The 23,650-nt window shown below is 37.9% G+C and overlaps 2 protein-coding genes across 6 annotated transcripts; one reads left to right on the top strand and one right to left on the bottom strand.

The window, feature by feature from the left end:
• Positions 1 to 583: 583 nt before the first annotated feature.
• On the top strand, positions 584 to 3,625 carry LOC119907178 (protein C1orf43 homolog). The gene is made up of 7 exons (XM_038724830.1): positions 584 to 949; positions 1,046 to 1,147; positions 1,282 to 1,390; positions 1,494 to 1,547; positions 2,035 to 2,201; positions 2,317 to 2,375; positions 2,816 to 3,625. The coding sequence occupies exons 1-7, from the start codon at positions 887 to 889 to the stop codon at positions 3,021 to 3,023; spliced, it is 762 nt and encodes a 253-aa protein (XP_038580758.1). The 5' UTR covers positions 584 to 886; the 3' UTR covers positions 3,024 to 3,625.
• Positions 3,626 to 3,629: 4 nt separating this feature from the next.
• On the bottom strand, positions 3,630 to 23,072 carry tuft1b (tuftelin 1b). 5 transcript variants are annotated; one of them, XM_038724825.1, is made up of 13 exons: positions 21,501 to 21,677; positions 21,338 to 21,397; positions 9,829 to 9,909; positions 9,629 to 9,727; positions 9,447 to 9,521; positions 9,196 to 9,261; positions 8,456 to 8,545; positions 7,613 to 7,723; positions 6,388 to 6,608; positions 5,853 to 5,958; positions 5,442 to 5,525; positions 5,117 to 5,211; positions 3,630 to 4,968 (listed from the first exon to the last, which is right to left on the bottom strand). In XM_038724825.1, the coding sequence occupies exons 1-13, from the start codon at positions 21,660 to 21,662 to the stop codon at positions 4,896 to 4,898; spliced, it is 1,323 nt and encodes a 440-aa protein (XP_038580753.1). In that variant the 5' UTR covers positions 21,663 to 21,677; the 3' UTR covers positions 3,630 to 4,895. The 5 variants fall into 5 exon arrangements, with proteins under 5 accessions (XP_038580753.1, XP_038580755.1, XP_038580756.1 ...); XM_038724827.1 differs by lacking the exon at positions 21,501 to 21,677 and adding an exon at positions 22,837 to 23,072 and having other exon boundaries at positions 4,827 to 4,968; XM_038724828.1 differs by lacking the exon at positions 21,501 to 21,677 and adding an exon at positions 22,837 to 23,072 and having other exon boundaries at positions 4,827 to 4,968; positions 21,338 to 21,394.
• Between the last annotated feature and the right edge of the window lie 578 nt (positions 23,073 to 23,650).

Below are 23,650 nucleotides of genomic sequence, written 5' to 3'. Positions count from 1 at the left end.
GCACCACATCCTGAAATATATATATATATATTTTAGTTGGAGACATTACGTCATGTTCTCACTTTAAAGACACTGCAAGTAAAAACTGGCTCAACTCACTAAGCTCTCCCCTATATAAGGAAGTTTAATATATGCAATATATTATGCATGTACACTCACTAATAATGATATAATAATATGTATAATGCATATATAATAGAAATATTGTGATGTAGTATATAATACAAAATGCAACCAAACTGGTAATTCTTTATAATATAGTGTTATACTAATACTACCTCTAGTATTAAAATCATAATAATGTAATATAATCCAGAACAAGGTGCAGTTATATGGTTGTGTCAATGCACAACAGTTAGGCCAATTAATTTATCCTTAATGTATCTAATTTTGTACAAAATATACACGGTAAAATACAAAACAGAAAGTAGAAGGCTGTAGGAGATCAGCAGTCTTGTGAAATCTTGGCGTTAAACAAAGCCTAACATTTTTAAATTGTACAAAATGTAAATTAAACGACGGGTAGGTTGTTTGGCCAGACAGGTGCTACACAGTTATTACGGTAATGTGGGGCGCCGCAAATCAACTGTCGCTGTCGCCCCTTCGGCTAGCATGTACCGACCAAGCTAAACTACGTACTTATTGCATGATGTCGTGAGGAGAAGGAGAACCAGGGCGTTCACTGTATAGTTTATTTTTATTTCTAGAAACGACAGTTCAAAGCTGCAACGAAATAAACAATTTCTCGTTCTGTGCTGCAGTGGCCATTTTTTTAAAAATGGACAACTGCCTGTCAGCTACCAGGCTAATATAGCAACACGACGTTTAGATTCATTCCTTGCTAGCTAATCGACCTGTGGATAAACTGTACACACTGACAAATAACATGGCAGAGTCGTCGCCGCTGTCAGGTGTTAATGTTGTCCTGGTTATGGCTTATGGAAGTTTGGTAAGTTACAGACTTGGTTGCTAGCTGGTATGCGCTCATGTGATGGTGCTTTGAATGTAAAATCCTGTCCTGACACCTCTGGGGTTTTTTGTGTAGGTGTTTGTGCTGCTGTTCATCTTCGTCAAAAGGCAAATCATGCGTTTCGCGATGAGATCCCGCAGAGGACCCCATGCACCGATTGGCCACAATGCACCTAAGGTAAAGTAGATCTCCTCTTTTATGAGCTCTTAACGTTACCTGTTGTGCTGTCAAAGCCTAGTTGAATATGCAGCAGCTGCTGTTGGTGCAAGAGTTCATGAGTCTGTTTATTTCCTTCACGAATTCATATACAGGGTTTGAGGGAGGACATAGACTCCAGGCTGTCCAAGGTCCAGGAGATCCGTTTCGAACCTCGTCTCCTATCTGAAGAAGACGACAGGCTGAAGCAAGGATCACAGATTAGTCAGTCAATGTATTAGCTCATCTTGTTGCCACCTGAATCTCTTTGACGTGCATATTGTGCTTTTTTTGCTTTATGTAACAAAAATCTGTTTGTATTTCAAAGGTTGCTACAATTACCTGTACAGAATGAAAGCCCTGGATGCCATCCGAGACTCAGGTGAAAGGCACATTTTACATATTAAACATATTGATTCTGCAGTTGGATGCATTATTCTCCATATCATCACAGAACTGAGTCCATTACTCACAAATTCACTTCTACTCTTTTACCTCTATTAATATGCAAACAACGCTGAAGTAAGCTTCCGATTCTGCAGTTAAGGGGAAAGTTGAGTGACTCAACTCAATTCCAGATCAAAAACCACTATGACCAGAGCTGTCAAATCTGGACTAGAATGTCCCAGAGAGCCTAAAGTTTCTTCACAACACAGTTTCAGATTTGTCAAATTGGGAGCGGTGAGTCAGAAGGTAACTTCAGCGTCATAATATGCAAAAATGATGTGTTTTGTTATCTTATTGTAATTATATATTATTTTCTATGAGTTTACCAAATCATGTTTTTGGCATTGACCCATCTTTCCCATGGGGGAGTATTAAAGTTTAATCTCTTCTCACCTTCACTTTCCTTCCTGTTGGGACCTCAGGTGTTCCTCTGCAGGAGATAAGCTGCAGTCCCAGTGCGTTTACAGGACGCAACTTCAGGAGCTGGCTGCTGGAGTTGCGCAATTCCCACTCTCTGATCAAGAGCAGCCGCAGCGCGCTCATCGACCGTTTGCTTGAAGGCTATGACAGCGCTCGCCATGGGACTGGGGTGCTCAATAATGTTTTTGTGTCTGACTGATGGGTGAAGAAAAGAGGACAGAATATCATAGGCTTAAGAAATGTGTTGTGGTGCTACTGATTTTACTTCTAATTCTTTGTTTCAGGTGTTTGGGGAAGCTGAGTTTCTTGAATACCAGCAAGCTCTCAACGAACTAGCTGATGTGTAAGTGCTGAAATCGTGGACCAGATTTGCAATTGTTATGACACTGTTGGAACAATTGTTCCAGGCTGCATTGGTCACATGACAGGGCAAGTGCATGCTACAATGAAAAATGGTGTAAAGATTTAGACAAATCATTTAACATAGCAAGTCTGGCTTTGATGATGTTCAAACATAATGGTTGATTGGAGTTTAGTTTTTCTCATCAAAAGTACATGTAAATATGAATCCTACAGTTTAATAGCCCACATGTTATTTTATTATAAGCACAATCACACATTATATGGTGTAGGTATGCAGTTGTATTCCTACAGATGCACCTACTTACACTAATCTTGTTTTGAGCTCATGATCTGTTATTACTACTAATGTTATTGCTGCTATTTCATTACTAATATCCAAGTAGTTAGTGTAACGCCCCCTTTCTCTGCCACTCCTTCCAGGGTGAAGGCCTATTCCAGCACCACCAGCCTGGACCAGCAGCACCAGTCCGCAGCCAAAGACCTGACAGGCTCTCCTGTCCGGGGCACTCCCTCCACCATCCAGGTCACCTACCTGCCCTCCACTGGCCAGCGCAGCAAGAGGCCCAAACACTTTCTGGAGCTTAAAAGTTTCAAAGACAACTACAACACACTGGAGAGCACTCTGTGAGAGAGACTGCTGTTACAGGCTGAAAATGTTTGTATGGTGTGTTGAGCATGTGTGTATGTGCGTTTCAAGTTGAGCTTGAAACACACATCTTCTCCTTACAGTACATTCAGATAGGACAATGTCTAATGTGAGCATTTCCATACATGATATTTTTCAAGTATTTGAAAAGAGTTATGTAGACAAAGAAATGTCTAATTTTATAACAATAGTTAAAATCTTGCTATCACAAGATTTTTTCATTTATTATGGTAAGGCCATTATTTACATGTGTATGTGCTACACCAAGGCCTTTATTCTTATTTTGGACCTAATGAGCGTGTTCAGAGGACAAATGTGATTGTAGCCAACCTGGCAAGGTTGTCATTTTCATTTTTGTAAAAAAAACCCAGCAAGATCTGTTGCAAATCACCTGGATTCATTTTTACTTTTTCTCAAAAGTCCAAATGTAAATCTTTAGTGTACCTTTCTATTTACTGTGCAGTGTTTTTTGTACAGATGTAAGATATTTATATGAACATTCATACCTTATTTAAGTCATGTTGTTTGATTTGTATTTATGTAAGGCTGTAAACTTCTGTGGTTTGATAAAAGCCTTCAACCCACTTCTTCATATCTTGTGTCTTTAATATGTCCAATAGGTGGCAGTACAAGGTTATTAAGTAAAGACAGAGATAATAAAAATTAGGCTTGTAAAACTTCATAAGTAACAGCTACAACAAATGAATCTGATAAACCAGGTATTACATTCTATTTGACAACATCTACAAATAAAGGGACACAGACAATGAAATTAAATTAATCCATCTACAATGTTCACAGTGAATTGTTTGTCAATTAATAAGATTTATAAAAAAATGTTCATCCTAGATTGCAACAAAGTTTTTTTTACAGAAAAAAATCTGCCAAGTCCGTACAAACAATGCATAAATATATAAGGAAGCAAGTTTGTCAGTCAAATCAGAGTTATTGTTATTAAATATGCCACCTTTCAGTACAAAACAGAATATATATAATAAGGGTGTTGAGGCAGAACTTGGCAGCGTAGATGAGAATTGTTAAATGTTGATATCAGCGGTATTCTCCAGCTTCAGTAAAACAAATAAGGTCAGAAGTCTAATATATAAAATAGAATAATCACTTATTATATTCAACCCGCTCTAATGTCAGAGCAACTTTTTTAAGTGAAACATAAATCATATTTCAACATTGACATAACCAGCTGCATTCCTGCCATTGGCAAAGTGGTGCAAAACACTGAAGAATCTGACCCCCAAACCCTGCTGCTGCTTAGGATTGTGGCAAAGCAGGCCATAGGATGAAGATGTGCTGAAATCACAGTTGAACTGAATGTATAACAAAGACATTTACAATAGTAACAGAACAGTATTTAATCCGGACCCACAGTTTACATTGACCTGTTGACACAGCTTATTTCAGATTCTAAAGTGGGAGAGAAGTGGAGGTGGGAACACCTTGGAAGTTTGCTGAACTCTTTCCTACTGCCAAGACTTGCTGACAAAGCGCATCCTGCTCAGATTTATGTACATCTGAGAAGTTCAATAAAATAATTTCCACAGTACAGCTTCCTTGTTTGCTTTTTAGGATTCCCCTTACCACTGGATCCAACTTGGCACTCCCCTTAACTTTCCTTTTTTTAGATTCTGTTTGACACTGAGGACGCCAGTAAAGGTATTCAGAACAGCCTCAAAAGTAACTATGAGGTACTAACAATGTGCTTTGTTACCATTAGGTCTGTTAAACCATTTTTTTTAAAATCACTGCAGACCTATGTTTAATACACTGGTAGGTGGTTAAAAAAATATATATATATATATATGTACACTGTATTCATTCCTTTGGCTGACACTCCATTCAGGACTTGGTCTCAATGACTTTGATGAATGGGAGGGCCTTGTTGCTCTGTGTTGACGGTGTGAGTGGTTTACTGTGGACAGAGGGAAATAAAAATACAAAATAATGTTATTAGGTTGTGCTTTTGATTATAGCATGACTGGTAGGCAGACCAGTACTAATATGAAATCACCATTATACTGTGATTAAGAAAATCAAATTAAACACAGAAATGAACTTACCTGTAAACAATCTCTGGCTTGTTCTCAGTGGACGTCAGGGACAGAGGGTCCTGGCCTGCCAGGAAGTACTCCATGTGGTCATGCATTTCTCTGTTCTGCAGACAAAAAGGCGTTAAAGACATTTAATTGTGTCTTTGTGTGTTTCTCTCACAAAACTTTTGAGCTTGGAGTGTGGTGCTTTTAGCTTTAGCAAAGAAAGGACACCTAGAATAACATTTATAAAATGTCAGAAGAAAATTTATTCACAGCAATAATATAACTAAGTATGACCAAGCCTTTAGTGGATTCATTCAGATTCTAAGTGCAGTTATATGAAGCTCCTGACCTCAGCTTCCAGGAAAGCCACCTTCTCCTCCAGATCCATGATGACTCGATCTCTCTCTTGGATGACCGTGCGGGAGTTCTGCAGCTATATTATTGACAAAACAAACACAAACAAACAATGTGAGACGCTCAGGAGAAACACAGCTCACTTTTCCAACAGGAGCAGATGCACCATCACTTATTCATGACAAGCGAGTTTAGTTTCCCCACACGTTTCCTCTTGGCTCCACTCCCTCATATCAATTATGCTTTACGTGTCTGCCTCCTCAAGAATCTAATTTCGTCATTAATGGCTTCCTGTGCATTTGTGGGCACTGGAGAGCTCATTTGCATTCTGTACCTGCATGTGTGAGTGTGTGGTTGTCTGTGTGCACCTTGCACTACTGGTCAATCTGCTTGTGTGTAGAAATACCTGTTCGATCATGTGGCGGACTTTCCTCTGCTGACTCTTTAACATGTCGTCAAGGTGATGAATCTTTTCCTTCAGGACGGCCACCTCCCTCTCCAGCTCTGCACGCCTGTGAACACACAAATATATGAGAAAAAAACTGTCAAACTAATAACAATTTGATGTGTATCGAGTATAAACCATGCACTAAGAAAACTACTGAACAAGTTTTGTAATTTTGACTAGAGGAGGCCATGTTATTTGTATAATTTGTATTTTACATCCTAGGAAGGAATTTGTTAATTAGGTAATCAAACTAACTAACTAACTAAGATACTTGGGGATCTATTCCCTCTTATTGAAGGAAAAGTGGATGGATTCAACTATATTTGCAAGGTGTCCAATTAAGTGAAACAAATAACATTTTTGGGTACAGCATTTTCAGATTTCCTGATGACTTTGCTTGTTAAAAAACAAACCAACAAACAAAAACTTACAACGTCTTATTTGTGCAATTGATTTCTTGTACTTTGGCACATCACTTTGTTTCTCATCTCACCTCTTCTCCTTCTGCTCTTCCTCCCTATCTGCTTTAAGCTGCTGCAGCTCTGCCTCCTGTGCCGCCATCTTGTCTTTGAGGATGCCGCTCTCAATCTCCATGCTTCCCAACAGCCTCTGCAGCTCCTCCACCTTCTGGCCCCTCTCCTCTGACTTCTCCTCAGCCTTCTGTAGCTGCTCAGACTGGTCAGCCAGACGAAGGAAATATGCATTTGACTCAGCCTGTGAGAAGAGCCACAGAGTAAGATTTATGTAGGATAAGTATGCATGATGTATACACTATTAAAGGCTCTGCAGGTGTTTTCGAAACTCTGCTGAGGTTGAAGTTGTTTGGGGCTATGCTGCTACACTGTCCCACCTTAATAGGTACAACAAAACCAACAGAAGGATGTGGTAGCTGTCAGTCAAGTGCAATCTGAACATGCCCACACTGTCCTGAGAAGAGGTCTAATCAGACAACAAAAATGAAAACAGTGTAGGTGGCTTACAGCAGTCAGGTGTATTACAACTTGGCTCTTATTATAAAGGTATAATATCTAACATTACCACAATAAAATGTCTAAAAACAACTAAAATACATAATTCTTATTCAAGGTAACGAAGTGTTTCATCTGGTTGCCCATCAGCAGCATCCTATGTCCTTTGCCCTCATAGTTGCTGTTATTTTGGTGGAAACGCGTCCGGGGATCCATCAGAAAGGGAGGGAGGAAGTTGGCTAACGTAACTAAATGCAATGTGAATAAAACTGTAATATATTACCTCATCTGTGATTTTTTTTTTCCTGCCTGAGTCATGTCAGATAGATTTTCATTACTTCACAACGTCATCAAAATATGTCTTTTGTTATTATTTTGTTGTGTGAGACCCCTAGCAGCAGAAATTACATAATGTATGTATACATAGTTTAGTTTTGGCCATTATGTATCAGTATAATTGTGTTGGTGCCACTAACACAGTAAAGAAGGTTTAAGTACATGACCATAGGGACAGTACATGACAGATCAGCCTATGGTAAAAGTCTGTGTGCAGTGTCCCCACATGACCTGGCAGATGAATGCACTGTGGAGCAAAGACCCAAACAGCGGAGGATCACAGGATGAAGGATAAAATCCAAAGATAAGTATGGCAGATAATGAGGATGATTAAAGGAACAAGAGAGTAGCAGCGGAGTGAGTCATAGCTGCAGACAGGAAATCGTGTCATGTTACTCATCTCGGGTTACAGACCTGCAGTTTCTCCCTCTCCTCCTGATGCCTCTTCTCCATTTCCTTCAGCTGCGCATACAGACGCTTGCTGGCCTCCCTGAGCCTCACACTCTCCTCCTGATTATCCTCGACCTGAGCGTGCAGGCAGACACAGAGTGACATGCTCAATTAGGCTAAAGCTGGCAATTTACTTGAACCTGAGGGCAAGGCAGGTGCTAACAAACTGATAAAAGAGACTGCAAGAAGGCCATTTGCTACATGTTTAAACAGGTTGTTTGGTCTACCCTGAGGTAACAAAAGCATTTAGACAAGAAGTATGTTAAACAGTGCAGAGATAATCTTTTGTCTCATGGCTGTCCTTTAGGTGAACAAAATACTTTCCCCAGACAAACAATGCACTTTACATTGCTGTATAATCAGACACCACCAAGAATGGAGGGCAGCGTAAATTGACGCTAGGTTTAATACATACCACACATACAGATCACTGGCTATGGATAGCCACAATACATACGCAGTCCCTCCCTGCTCTGACACTTCTTCCTTGGTTGAAATACAATATTGTATGTGCAGGCAGTGTGTGAGCTATTAGTCTGAATGTAAGTGAGCCCTTGTGCTGTGCTGCGTGTGTGGGGAAGGCTTTGTTATGAGCTTCAGAGAGCCTCGCACCATTTTCTTTAGAACAGCAGGCAGTAGGCTAAAGAGCCAGACATTTTTACTATGAATGTTGTTTACACAAATTTGAATGCATTCAAAACTGCTCAGCTGAAAAAGGCTTCTGTCATTTCCCATGGTTCATACATATTAAACTGATGGATAATCGGATCATAAAAGCCACAGCAAACACAGAAGACGTTAGCTTACATGGGCATCTGACTCGATGAGAACAGTGTTGCCATTGGTGACAGCTGGTTGGCTGCTGGGCTTGTTGACTCTGATGCCATTGACGGGATACTGAAGAGAGCAGCGTCTGGTTAGTGGAGTCACTGCTTTTTTTTTTCTCCTTTTACTAGTAAAATGTACAAATATTAGAGTGGCCGAGAGAGATCACTGCACTGCAACTTCAAGAAACACGAGCAGATGAAGGGAAGGATCACTTTGACAACTTTTGAAATGCATTATATTCTTTCACTTTCTTTTAAACCAAAAAGCTGTGGCATGTCTACAATTAAATTCCGAAATAATGCCCTCCTGCTATTATTAGCATATATATATATAGAAATTCAATTTAAGTGCTATATAAATAATGTTTTACTTACTTAAAAAAATGGAACTGAACTAATTAATTAAAAGCCAATGCTAGGTGCATAGCCAACATCTTCCATAATATTAGAATCTTAAAATTTGAATGTTAAAACTGTAATGAAATTAATTAGCTGGTTATCAAACATCATTGTTTAGAGGTGAAAGAGGTTGACTTATATCTTTTTTTGTATTCTTTATTTGCTTGTGTTTGTGTATATGTTGCTTATGTTTTCTTAAATTGTTGCATGGTGAGCTCTCTCAGCTACCGTAATAGAAACTCATTTAAGTAATTACTATACATATATTATATATTACAACTATTTGTCAGCTGTATATTCAGAAAAACATATTTGATGTACCTTGTGGTTTTTACTGTTCTGCCTGGCTGCCATCTGCTCTCTCAGAGTCTTCAGACAGTACCTTACCTATGAACCAAAAAAATATGCATTAAAACAAATGTGTGTGATGCAGAAGCACTACTATTGTTCACTTTATTCAACCCAGCAACAATGTTGTTTAAAAGAAACACACAGGCTCCTACTGTTCTCCACTAGTGGTTGAATGTTGACTTATTGTCTAAATGCAGCTGAAGGAAGTGTCACACACTGACCTCCTGAATCTGCGTCACCTCGTCCGTCAGCATTCTGACACTCTCTGTTTTCTTTGGACGGGCTTCAAGGTAAACCTGTGTTAGATAATACAGTTTAGTACACAAATATCTCAGATGTGGACTGGCTTGTTCATGCGTACAACTGTAAACAAACACAGTTGCACCAAAACAAGCTCACTTACCTTAATGACTTCAACTTTTTCTTCTGTGGGAGTGATGAGCTCAAATGTTTCTTCCTGCTTTTCTGGTTTATGTGGCAGCACTACCGCTATGCTGCTCTCCTACATTCAGCCCAAAACAAAAGTTTATGAAATGTTCCATCTTCCTAACTTTTCTTTCATTGAGTAAATGACATGACACAACCGGTTTCCTCGTTTTTTACCTTGTTGCCGTACCGAGCTGAGGGACAGCCTGCCTGATCCTGATCTTGCAGAGTGAGTCTAAGCCGACTGCATCGTTGAACCTGAAATGAAAGATGAAAGCATAAGATAACTAAGTGAAGCTGTGGGGATTATGAGAAAAACAACCAATGAAGAGAGAGGAGGGGGCTCAAATGAAAGTCATCTGCGAGAACAAAGGTGGGGCAGGGAACGAACCGGGCATTTTTTGCTGTAAAACTTCCCCACACTAGAGTTTTCTGTGGATGCCACGCGGTAAGACTGTATAGCCTAGCAACCGACACTGAGGAGACATTTCCATTGCATCCCAGGGGCAAGGTCTGGTGATTATAACCACAACAATCCACTCCTCTCACTGGAGAAAATGAAACCAGTCCAGTCCAGTAAGGGCCAAAACTACCAACACTCAAAACAACAGTGACTGCCGAGTCACTCTCAACTCAAGTTTGTCGCCTTAGAACAAAATCAGATCACGTGAGAATTTTCTGTCATACGTCTGAGACAACTTTACTTCAAAACAGAGTATTTCTAGAAAATAGTTTGGTTAACAACACCACAAAATATTTTGTATTATATTCTACTCCAAAGTCATGTGTACTATTCCTTTCTGTAGGTGCTCTATCATATTCTCCTCTACTCCAAGCTTTTGGTATTTCTATATTATTCTATTCTGCAGGTTTTATTGGTATCTGCACTCTTTTCCATTTTATTTTATGCTATTCTATTGTATTCTGTAGGTACGGTTTGTGTATACTACTCTATTTTTTTCTATTCTGTGTGCATGTGTCAGTGGGAATGGGAAGAGAACGAGAGATGTTTTTCGTTTATAGCTTTTTCCCAGTAGACGTTGATACTGTTACACCAGCCTTAGGTAATATTAGTGTTTATTTCTTTCAGATCCACTATGATGACTCATTCATGGCTTTCAATTTTGTAAAGTTAGCCTTTAACTGTGCCCTTTGTTTGGATCCTGGCTTCTTTATAGCCCCTTTATTTCATCAGCTGTTTTTGATGGAGAGCCAGCTTCCACTTTATTTCTCAGTTAACGATGTATCATATTTTCCTGATGACATGAAGACACCCCCTGACTTTCATTGGAAGTGCATGTTGTTCTATGTTAATCATTAATGTTTTAAAAAGGCTATATAAAAGCTTGTCACATCATCCACTGAAAATGGAGACATTAACCGTACATTTTTCAAATCGTAAAAAAACAAATCTCAATAATTTTAAGACAAACTGTCATGATCTATGAGTCAAAATGCAGTAATTCAGACTTTATGTTTCAGAGACAAACAAATAATTTCACAGTGAATTAGAAAGTCTAATTAGACAATGGGATAGTAAGGTGCCCTGCGATGGACTGGCGACCTGTCCAGGGTGTACCCCACCTTGCGCCCGATGTCAGCTGGGATTGGCTTCAGCCCCCCCCAAGACCCTGTATGACGATGGATGGATGGATGGATGGATGGGATAGTAAGGTAAAAAAAGTCTGTGCCTAGCTGAGGAATGTTTAGTTTACAAAAAAAAGATAAAATATCTCATCTAAAAATATTAGATGACTGTTGAAAACACACTGTATACTAGATATTTAATACATAAAGTAGAACCATTCCCCAAAGCAAACACATACTTGCTTTGACTATACATAATCTTACTTAATCCTACATCTAAGTGACTTATGGCTGCACACAAATTGTGTAGCTTTTTCTCTGAATGTGCAAAGAAAACAAACCATTTGGCCATCCGGGTACAGGTGAGTTATGTAACATAGTTAATTTTTATCTTATCACCAACCTCTAAGCGTCTATGTGGCCTCTATGTTAAGTGTTAGTATGTCTGTGAGTGTAGTGCGCCTCCACCCTGCAATAAATGAGGTAAAGACTGAATTGATATTATCAGTCATTATTAAAAATTCTTTGTGGTGCAGCTTTGTATGCTATCATCAGTGGCCTTAATTAAACCTTGTGTGGGCGTCAGCTGCAGAGTGACTTAGCAATCAGTCCAAAAGCCAAGCTGTTCAAGTGGCACATCATTTAATAATTTAAAGCAAAAAGAAATATGAACAAACAGTCCTATAGATGTTTGGACTGTAATTATCTTAAGTTCTTTGTTGAATTTGTTTTGTTTAAGTCTTGGTCTATAGACCTAGATGGGAATCCTCACTGAAACACTATTATTATGATAACTTGGCTGAGCTAAAATATACACTAAACCAATGCGTAGTGATTGTTGTTGCATGCTGTTTTGCTTCTATAGAATATAATATTAACAGCAACTGCTCCACGGTGTCACACTGGTGGAAGCTAAAACTTCGCTATGTGTTTTTCAGGACTGGCTGTCTATTTTCAGTCAGAGAGGTTTTACAGGTGATATTCCTGCATGGTACATAAAACGCAAGAGAAACAGATGTTGCTTCCCTGCTTTAAATCAGCTAAAGGTAGTCAGGAATCTTCTTTGTCATTTGAATTATTTATACACCTGCATAATATTTCACATTCAGTACTTGCTCTGTAATATCACATGTTATGGCAGTATAACCTGTTTGGAAAACACCCTCATATCCTCATATTTGTCATTGTGCAAATGTCTTTCTTCATGAAGCCACTTCACATAACCTTAATTGCTCCCTATGTGAATCACACCTGTGGTTATAGTGTAGGAATGGTAAAGAGGCAATGGCACGTTCTCTTCATACCACAGTCTGTTGTCAGCTTTAAGTGTGAACACAGTGCTGCAATAATAACTTCAGTACGCACATGATTGACACCATGTAGTTTACCTTAGAAGCACTTTTAATCAATCAATACACAACCACAAACAATAGGAATAAAAAAACACTTAATAATGTAGAAAGTATCCCATCCAGAACAATACATTTTCTTATAGATTGAGTTTCACACTTGATAGCCAAGGCTACCAGATAGCAAACGCCACTCCTTTCCTGGGAAAAGCCCTTTATTGTATCTGGCTTCCAATGAACATCATGACAGTGCGGTCATCAGGCCACATCAAACTGAGAAAGGAACTCATCAGCAATGTGGGTAGCTGTTATAGATCTATGTGACAACTTTAGCAACAGCCTGCACAGAATCCCAGCATTTATAACTGCTGTCGGTTGCACTTTCCATGATATTAAGCAATTAAAAATCATCAGATCAAGATGACTCTTGAAACAATCACTTCCCTTGTAGCATGAAGAGGCAATGCTGAAGGGTTCTTGTAGGAGTCAACTGGTAAAAATCAAAATGTTAGTATGAAAAAGTAATCACATAGAGCTTTAACATATGTGGGTGTTTGTGCATGTGTTTGTGCACATATTGTGCATGTCTGTATGAAGCTGTGACTTATATTTCTCTGTGTGAGATCTCCTTTGTGCACAGGTTTGTTGTGTGTCCTATCAAATGTCAAGAAAATTACTAAAATACTGTAGATACATGCTGATATATGTGTTTTTACCTGTGTGTATGTGTGTGTGCCACTATGACACATAAAATAAACTTGCTTGTGAATGGGTGGAATCAGTTTATCGAGTGGTTGTGAACATGCCTTCCATAAGTCATGTCAACACACATACAGTAATGTATGGCTTAAGGACAAAGATGGGCAACGCAATAAGTCACATGTGGGAAACACATTTGGTTACAAGTTTGCAAGTCAAATAGAGGCTAAATGGTTTAGTTTGAATGGCAGCTCTTTGGGTGTAATTGCTACGCCTGAAAACCATCAGAGCCGAGGCAGCGACAGGCGGGCCAACATTTCACTCTGATCTGAGGAAGAGACAGCTCGAGGCTTCTCTGGAGAAGAGGCACACAGAGGATCGTGGGACAGACACACCCTGGGAGGTGCTTACTGTCCACATAACACAATGTTTTGCACCTCAACACACGCTATCTTTGGAAGCCACTCCATTGACATATTTACATTTCAGTGAGGCACAGAGCTTCAAAATAAGCACAACTGTTGAATAGGTTACATAATCTGCTTTTTCACAACAGTAAACTGTAAGTAAATTACATGTAAGCATCTGCAAATGAATCCTTGACAGTGCCACAGCTCATGCCAAGTTCAAGCTTTTTCATGTGCTGCAATGAATGCCTATGAAGAGTTTCCTTTTATCCTGGATAAATCCTGCGCTGCATTTTGTCTGTGTAAAAACAGCAACAGCAGCATGTTTAGGACAAACTAAAGAAATATGGAAACTGCAGACTACAATGAATGTTGCCCTTATAGGAACATACTGTGGTGGTGCAGAAATTGAATGCTGACCACCAAAGCAGTCTCTGCATATTATCAAATGTGTTGCCAAATTTGAGAATTACCACATCCTTCAATCCTTCATTGTTCTTGTTGCAGTCGACAAAAATTGCAGAGGTCAACTGCACAGCACCATGAAAACAGTCCCAACCAATGATTATGGATGAAAGAGAAGTTGGTTAGGAGCCACTCCTAAAAAAGATGCTTATTAGGCGTCTTTACAGGCCAGATGGCCTACACGTGATCATGTTTCAAGGTGAAATAAAACATTGAATCACTTCATATTTTGTCAGTCTGTCCAATTAACATATGAGCAACTGTTAACTCTTGTCAAGTCCTGACGTAACAGCTCTTACATTCATGTACTGACAAGAAAAACGCAACAGACTTCAGTCTGCACAATGACAAATATGAGCATACAGGTAACGTGATACTTCTTTGTTCTATTTCATATTTCCTCTCTGCTGCAGACATGTGCAAACTCACACTTCTAATGAACATAATTTCATCAGCAGTTTTATCGGCCCTGTGCAGTCAATATCTGCCTCTAGTGTTAAGGGAAAAAGAGGAAGAAGCTTCTGAGTGCTGCTCCACTAGGCTTGTCCGTGCAGCTCAGGGAACACTTAATTTCCATTTCTGTCATTTCCATTCTAGGTGGAGTAACCTCAAATTCACTTAGAGAACACAGAGAAAACAAAGGCTGCAAGGTTAAGTGGTATCCCTCGGTTTTCTATATCTCTTATATGATATGAGTGTAACGTTTACATACAAACTCATTTCATAAACAACCAATCTCCAACCAATCTTAAACGGATCTAAAGAGAATTGCTTTAGAGATAATATCAGTACAAGTAACTGAGGTGTTCAGGTGTTGTTCAATAACATTTGATAGATTCTCCCTCTGTGGTATGAATCTATGTTAATGAAATTCTGATGTGTTTGATAAGATCAAAAGACAAAGTTATTGTTAAATAACCATGTCTTGCACAACACTACGCAGAAAACCATGCAACATTAATTTATTGCAAACACTTGCACTGATATTTTGCACAGTAATATATAAGTACAGCTGGCAATTTGGTTAGCTGCATGCTATCTGTTTACTTGTAGGCACTGCAAAGAATCCATACTGTTTCCGTTTTTAATGTACTCTAGGTATGATTTATGAAAACTCTGTATTTGATGAAAACAATTAACCAATTTTGGTGAGTCAGTATTATGTTAACATTCATTTTCTGTGCAGCCAGTAACCACCATGTTCAACAGTTTAGATGCAGTGTTGCCTTATTTAACACATCAGTGTGAGTCTCTATACTGTGCTCACACCTAACAAAAGTGTCTCCAAAGTGATATCAAATTGGATGTCATTTTGACAGAAATGAAAAATACAGGGGTGCAAATTAAGTGTTAAAATAAACATTCTGGTAAATAACCTGCCACGGGAGGCACATATCCAAAATATCTTTTCATACCTCAGCTCTTTAGCTGAGCAGCAGCAGCGAGCCCTGGGGGAGAGTCTGTTTTCTGTCTAGTGTCCTGCTCTTGTCATATCAGATAACAGAGAAGGAGGACAGAGCAGTCCTACAGCGTTTTTACACATTTTCACTCCCCTGTAACGCTGGTTCTGTGGTGGTAGTAGCACTAAGGTATTCAGAATAAAGTGCAGTAGAGTACAAATCAATGACGTACAGAGTAAACTACAGTAAGAACGCAACTTACTTTTATTTTCATAGTCAATTCATATTCTAATTCTTTTTTTCATTAACGGATTAATAGTTTTATCTATAAAATGCCAGAAATGCTGAAAAAATACTAGAATAATGTTTAGCATTTTGCTTGAGAAATTATTAATTAATTGAATCATTATTAAATTAATAATAAATTATTAAAATATTAATATTAAAATTAATAATAATAATAATACATTTTATTTCTATACCACTTTTAAAGGACATTCAAAGACAATTTACAGTAAAAGCAGAAGTTATGTACATTTAAAACTGATTAAAAACATAAATAGCATAATATAAAATATATGAACAGTAGACAAAAACATGTGGTGCGGAAATACATAAGAGCAAGGGGCGACCAAAACAAAATACATTAGCAGGTGTAACATAACATTATTAACTCATTATTAAAATATTTTCTGCTGGCAAATTGAACTGAATTGAGTAGATGCGTAATACAAATATGGGGTAGCTCAGAGTTGAGGACATAAGACTAATGTGGTTTTAAAGTAGAGCTGAGAAGATGTGAATAGTGTAAGGGAGTAGAGCAGAGTAAAGTGGACTATAGCAGAGGAGATAATATCTAATTATCTCAGACAGATCAGCATGACCCGCGTTTACTAATTTGGAGGTGACATCACTGCTTCACCTCAGCGCCCCGGCTAGAATAGCATCCTCATACCATCAGTGACCTCCCACAAATCAATACAGGACCATCCAATCCTAGTTGTCGAGCTACAAACTCCTCCATGACTTACTAATGTGGAGATTATATCACTGCTGTACTCAGCTGTAGAGGCTGACTGATACTGAAGAACAACAATGACTAAAGGGTGAACCAGACATAGCAATAAATCTATGTACTAAATGATTTTTACAAGCTGAGAACGGAACATTTTCTGCATTCACAGAATGTAGATCCCCACTTGCACCAACACCAGTATCTAAATTCCTATTCCAAGCTCCAACAGAGATCACAGCAAAGTGTGAAATACATCCATCTCTGAGGGCAGTCAAAACAAAGTTTTGAAAACAAAGAACACAGCTACACACACTATACCAACATGGCAATTTGTTGATATCAGCAAGTCCTGCTTTAAAACCGTCACACGTTACACATTTATGAACTCTTCCCTTCTGATTCATGCAAACAGCATGTGCCACCATTACAACGAAACCTGAGTCACTTTTTCATAGCAAAAAAAGAAAACAGACAAATGGGAGGTAGCTCTACAAAGATTTTAAGTTGCTTTTTGTCTGACAAACTCAAAGGCAATGTTTACATCCAGGTGGTCTGTGTCAAATATAATGAATATGAACAAAATTATGTATGTCTTTAGTGCCCTGCCAGCTTCATACATCTTGCTAATACAAGAAAGGGCTATACTAAATTAATCTCTTTTTGTGTACAACACTCTCAAGTATATAATTTGGACTGGTTTAATCCGCATGTGGCAGAAATCAATCCCTTTATTTTAAATATGACAAGTTCACTAAGAAGACATACCTAAATGAATCATAAAAACAAATTTGACTGTCATTCACAAAGCAGACAAAACTAGAACCGCAAGTACTATCATGCATGTCACGCTGTACCAACCCAAATGATAAACCCTTTACTTTATCTCACATAGGATCAGTCTGATATCTACCTGGGCAGACGAAGCTGTCCGGGACTCTTCCCGAGGATGTTCAGGCAGCTGCGATACAGACTGTCTGCGTCTGTGTGACTAAGTGCGTGGGAAGCCACGGTTGTCTTCCCTTACATGGCTGGGTGAGGCTCCACCAGCCGCCCAACCCCCTTTTCCTCCAGATTGTTCTCCAGTCAGAGAGCAACAGTGCCAGTCCAAGGAGGCACATAGTTGTTAGCCTCCCCTGCAGGACTGCAATGCCAAATACACAATGAAAGAACTGGAAGGAACATTTCTCTCATTAGATTATACACAGTCCAGAACAAAAGTTGTTTGTGGAAGGTGAATCTAAACTGCATAACAGTGTGAAACTTTTATATATTATATAGATTTTATTAGTATTGCTAAAACAATGGAAGACGTGGACAACAATTCAGAGGTCTGGAACAGGGCTATTATCTTCTATCACACAGCCTCAATCATTCAGAGTAAATGAGTTACTTGGTTAAACCTTAACACTTAGGTGCAGTGTAAATGTATGCAAATATACACTAACATATAACTTAGCATTATAAGTGACAAGTAGATGACTCTGTGGAATGAAAAAGGTTTCATTCATCTGCCACATGGCGACAGTGTTAGGTAGCAGCACTCTGAGGAATGTGTGGTATGAGTTATATAAGAGAGATTAATGAAGAGTCTTTATATAACAGTCACTGGCACGGTGAGTGTGTGCAGTGTAAACAAAACTGTGCAAACAAAAGTCAAAAGCCACAGTCCAAATACGTTCATGCTTGTACGTGTCTGTGTGTCTCTAATTATCTGAAACTTTGTATGTTAAGCTTCCATCACTGAAATTGTCTTAAATCTGATCTTTTTCTGATTAATTATTCATTGATTTGCCAAGATCTCCAATAATTAGTCAACTAATCAATTAGTCGATGTAGAGAAAAAATTATTTAGCAACTATTATTATGGTTTCCATAGTCTTTTATGGTAGTAAACTGAATGTCTTTGTTTTTTGGACTGTTGGTCGGAAAAAACAAGACATTTGAAGATATCACTTTGTGCTCTTGTTTTTCACCATTTTCTGCTACTCTAAAGACCAGAACAATTTTTGACTAATAAAGACAATACAGACAGAACAATCGATAATGAAGTTGCAACCTAAGTTTTGTCAATAAAATGTTGAGAAAAATCATTATTCATAATCATTATTTCTCAGGAGCTCAAAGGGGTACCTTCAAACGGCTTGTTTTGTCAGACCAACATTCCAGAACTGAAGGATATCTGATTTATGATGATATAAAACAGATAAAAGCCAGAAACTGTCACATTTGAGAGGTTGGAACAATTGGTCATTTGACATCTTTACTAACACAGTAAGTGACTTAAAACCTTATTTGACAATTGACTAAGAACTTCATCACTAGTGTATTATATTCTAAATGTATGACATTATGTCTCACAATGTACCTTACATATTTGTGTTTTGCATTATTTCTTTATGTTCCACACAAAGACTTCCAATATGTGCAGGTGTGTACTAAACACCCTGTTATTTATCAAGCTATTTGTATATATTTATAGTTGCCTTATCCTTTAGTTGTTATGTGATCAGTGCAAACAAGCCATTCAACAATGTCGGTGTCACACACAAAGGCTTAGAGTGGATCTCTCTTATGTAGCCAACAAGCAACAGAGTTGACAAAGAAACCAACAGCAATCCAGCTAAGCTATTTTAATAATATCCTTGCACGGACAAGTCTTGCTCTTCTCAGCATGTTCTCACGCCATGACATAAAACACATTAGCCTATATGTCATTAGTCAAGTTCAGGAAAAAACAAAGCTTAAGTGGGATAAGATAGAGTTCCCAATGAAAATGAGGGTTTGCAGAACAGGTTGACAGAGCAGTTAATTTGCATAGAGGACATATTCCCTATTACAGTCAATAATAGAAGAAGAAAAAAGATCCTCTCTAAACTGCAAAGCCAGAAAAAAAGGGTCTGAAAACACTCCTGTAATCATTTTTCTTATTTTGTTTTATCACAGTTTCAGTCCCCTAAAGCTGGCAGCTGCCAAAAGTTCACTTCCAACGTGTGTACTAGTCCTGACATGATATGTATTTCACCTCTTCCTGCAAGTTATCTGTATAAACAAATGTGTTCATTCATGTCACCATCCTGGCACACATGTGCCATTACAACCTCAATGGTTTAGGACTTTATTCATGATAAAAAAGCTATATAATGTTTAACATTTCCTTTGACAAATTCTCATTTATGTCTCTTTGGTAAATAGCCATTACACTTTGGTATCTACAAGGATGTGTGTAATGACAACACTGTGCAACAAACTGTGAAAGAGGTTTTGCACAAGATAGATCACATGTTACAGAGTCAGATAAATAAGAACAGGGCTGGAAAAAAAACATTATATGACTGCCACTGAAAAGAGGACACTGGAATGGAACTGCTGGCATGGAATTCTCTGTAAATTCCACATTCCAGAACGTCAGACCAATTGTTTTCTCAGTGGAGCACTAACAAATAATTATCTTAATCATCAATACAGCTCTAGAATGGCCTGAAATGTTGCAATTATTTTAATGTTCAACCTGGTGTAGGGGTAAAATTATTAAATTTTCTTCTAATGACGTTTGAAGTACGATGTTCAGACCTCACTTGTTTCAACATATCACTATATTCTTAAAACATGTTACAGTCTGTAAAAGAGCAACCACTGGCTTTTCATTTCTGTGTAAACACATTAAACATGGTCTGATATGAGCTCCACACACAAAAAGAAGGTTAAAGTTCCAGTGAAAGTGCCACCACACATACAGTCACACTGTGGGTAAAGTCTGTTACGTTCAACTTATGAAACATGTAATCCAGCAGTCACTCCTGCTATTTGACCTGCATGAGTATTTTATGATATGTAATAATAGATAACATTTTGTTTTGTTGTACATCCAAATAATAACAACTGAATTCTGCAACCATGTGGCATTACTTTGATCTCTTCCAGAGGATAATGGATATCAAATAATTAATCTGCCTTTTGTTAATAATTCAACAACCTCTTCAAGATTTACAAGACTAAATGATGTCACAGTGTACAACTAATACCATCAGACTGACAACACTCCAGACCTTAGGCTTCCTCAGCCTCACAACTTAAAAGACAACCTAATGTTGGCTGTTCACCATCATCATCATGCCATGATCATTAAATTTGCTTTGGGACACCAAAAAAGTTAATGCTTAAACACACAAAATATGTCACATGCAAGGTGGGAAGTTATCAGTTACCAGCCAAATGCTGATAAAATATGAAAGTGGCTGGTAGATTTTAGACATTTCTGTCATATGTTCACATTTTAAAATGTTAATTTTCCCACCCTGGTCAGACCCCAGACCCTGGTCACATGACACAGTGTTGCATCTGCATTCACATAGTTTCTATGTTGTGTTGAAATGTAGGCAACACTACATTCTGCGATGCCAAAGAAGAAACACAGGTGTGCGGGTTTTTTAAATTTGTATTCACACAAATTTCTCCTTTTCATATTACATAACAACCTCATTTCACATGTAAGCTATAATGTAGGCTATAGACCAATTTTTGTGTACAAGATATAATGTAATTTTCGACAATTGTAGCTATATTTCTCCTGAGTTTCACTTTCACGTGGAAACGTAACATAGCAAAGAAATGCACTTTACTAGTAAAGTGAATTAGTCCAGTTCAGTGTTAGCCTACCTTAACTATAAGTACGACTTATATATTTTAGTTATGTTATATCTGACAGGTATTTGACTTATGTCTCTCTAGTTGAAAACACTTAAGCTAATTTAAATCAAGACTCACGTTCGCCTTGTTGTCCTCTTCTCCATTTTCCACATTTCGCGCAACCCCGCCGCTCATCTTCTAAGTGGAAAGTTCAGAAAGTCACATGAAGCCAAGACATGACAACAAAAAGGGATATATTCTGTGTGTTTTCTCTCCTGTCCGTCAGTGTGTGAATATTTACATCTCCTCCTCCTCGCAAATAACTGTTAGATACTTCAACAAAAGCGCACAGAGGGAAGACACTTGGAAACTGTCCCACTCTCTGCCTGTCCAGGTAGTTACTGTTGAAGTTGAAGCCTGCAGGTGTCCAACATGCCTTCGCCTCATTTAAATGGAATGTCATAAATCAGGATGTGGGTAGCAGAAGTAACTGTGGGTATTTTGTGTTATTTTGGATGTGGGTCAGGTAAACATTTTTAATAAGTTGTTTTCATTCTTAATTTTGTTGTCTTTTATATTTTTCATATCTTGTAGGCCTATCTGTTCTGGTGCAAACATAGCCTACATATTCTTATTAGTAGCCCACATAGGCCTACATTTCTATGTAAATATGTATTTTTACTATGTCATACTGATCTGGAATATAAGCCAAAACATTTATACACACTGGTCTAGGTTAATCTACTGGAGGCCTATAACTGTAACATTTTTTTCCACTGGTGGAAAGTAACTAAGTACATTTTACTTAATGATGCACTTAAATAGTTTTGAGGTACATGTACTTTACTTTGGTATTTTCATTTGATGCTACTTCTAGTCTGAGGTAAATACAATACTTTTTTACTCCACTGCATTTATTTGATAACTATAGTTACTAGGCTACTTTGCAAATTGAACAAAACAGAAAATACAACAACAACTAATACATTATTATGATTATAGGTTAAGATATATTGATCCCTTGGTGAAATTGACAAACTATCCAGCAGTAGCTATAAATGCAATAATATAAAACACATTATTCTGAAATGGACCATTCTGCATGGGTATTTACTTTAGGCATATTTTGATGGTTTTACTAAGGTAAAATATGCAATTTAAATGCAGACTTTTAATATATAATATTTATACACTATGGTATTGCTACTCTTACTTAAGATCTGAGTACTTCCTCCACAACAATTTGTTTTCCTTCTTACTATATCCTACCCACCTCAGTTGTCCTTTCCTTTGTGCTGCTAAAATGCTAAATTTTATTGCTTGGGATCAATTAGATCATATCTTAAATTAAACTTTAAATTTTGTTGTAGTGATGTTCTTAATTTGACATGGGAAGTTCATATTAAAACGTTTCCCTAAATCTGCCAGATATATAACATTTTTAGATATTTGGCTGCCTAGAATGAAACCTAAAAAGCTTTACAAATAGATACCATAAGCAGTCAAATATACTATAAATTAAGGGCAGAGTAAGATGAATAAATCCAAATTGAAATGTGTATTTAAAATATACACACTAAATGTACTGTATATAAAGACTGATTTACTGAAAAACACAGATGACTGAAATGTCTGACCTCAGAGAAGTTGATGACACCTCCATCCGGTAGACGTTTGGTGTGAGTGCTGCTGAGCCACGGCATTTTGTGCTCAGTCACCTGCCTGATCTTCTTCCAGATTGATCCCATATGCTTTCTCTCTTCATCTGTCTTGTTTCAACACCTTTTGTTTAACCTCTTCCTCATTTTCCAGCAATATCTCAGTAACAGTGCAGCTCCAGGAACCTCCACTTAGTGTGATCTGCTTCCCATGCGCTGCAGTTAATTCTGTGTTGGACCTGCAAATAGGATATAGTCCTGTGTGATAACAGTCCTGTCACATGTCACACTTATTTACTATCCTGCTTCTGTGGCTGAACTCATTTACCTTTGGTGGCATATGGCTTGAAACTTTGTGACATGAAGTCTGGCACATCAGCCCAAAAAAAGTGTCCTACTTTCAGCATTTGACTAATGTTGCTGTGACAGTGTGAGAACATTGTGATCTTTGTTGAATAATGGATCGCACCAGGAAGAAATAAGTAGCGCAGAAAACAGTTTGGTAGAAGACAAATATAATACTTTATTAATTTCATTTATCAGATTTGTATTACCTTCATCCAATATTATATGAGCTCTGTTACAGAAATGTCCTAACAAGGAGGTTCATCTCAATGACAGACTGTATTTTCCTGTTGTTACCAGGTGTGGCATAAAATGAAAAGAAAGACTGTTACCATATGAAAGCAAGATTATAATCCCCAAAATCACATTAAACCATGCAAGCCTACTATATTATTTTACTACAATGTTCTTCCGCTGTTTGACATCGCATTATGTTTTGAATCTTGGT

The sequence above is a fragment of the Micropterus salmoides genome, unplaced genomic scaffold (genome assembly GCF_014851395.1).
Source record: "Micropterus salmoides isolate LMB-PRFRI ecotype aquatic unplaced genomic scaffold, ASM1485139v1 Ms_hic_scaffold_17, whole genome shotgun sequence".
Taxonomy (NCBI): Eukaryota; Metazoa; Chordata; class Actinopteri; order Centrarchiformes; family Centrarchidae; genus Micropterus; species Micropterus salmoides.
The sequence above is the reverse complement of the archived record's forward strand: the minus strand, read 5'-3'. Positions and strand labels throughout refer to the sequence as shown.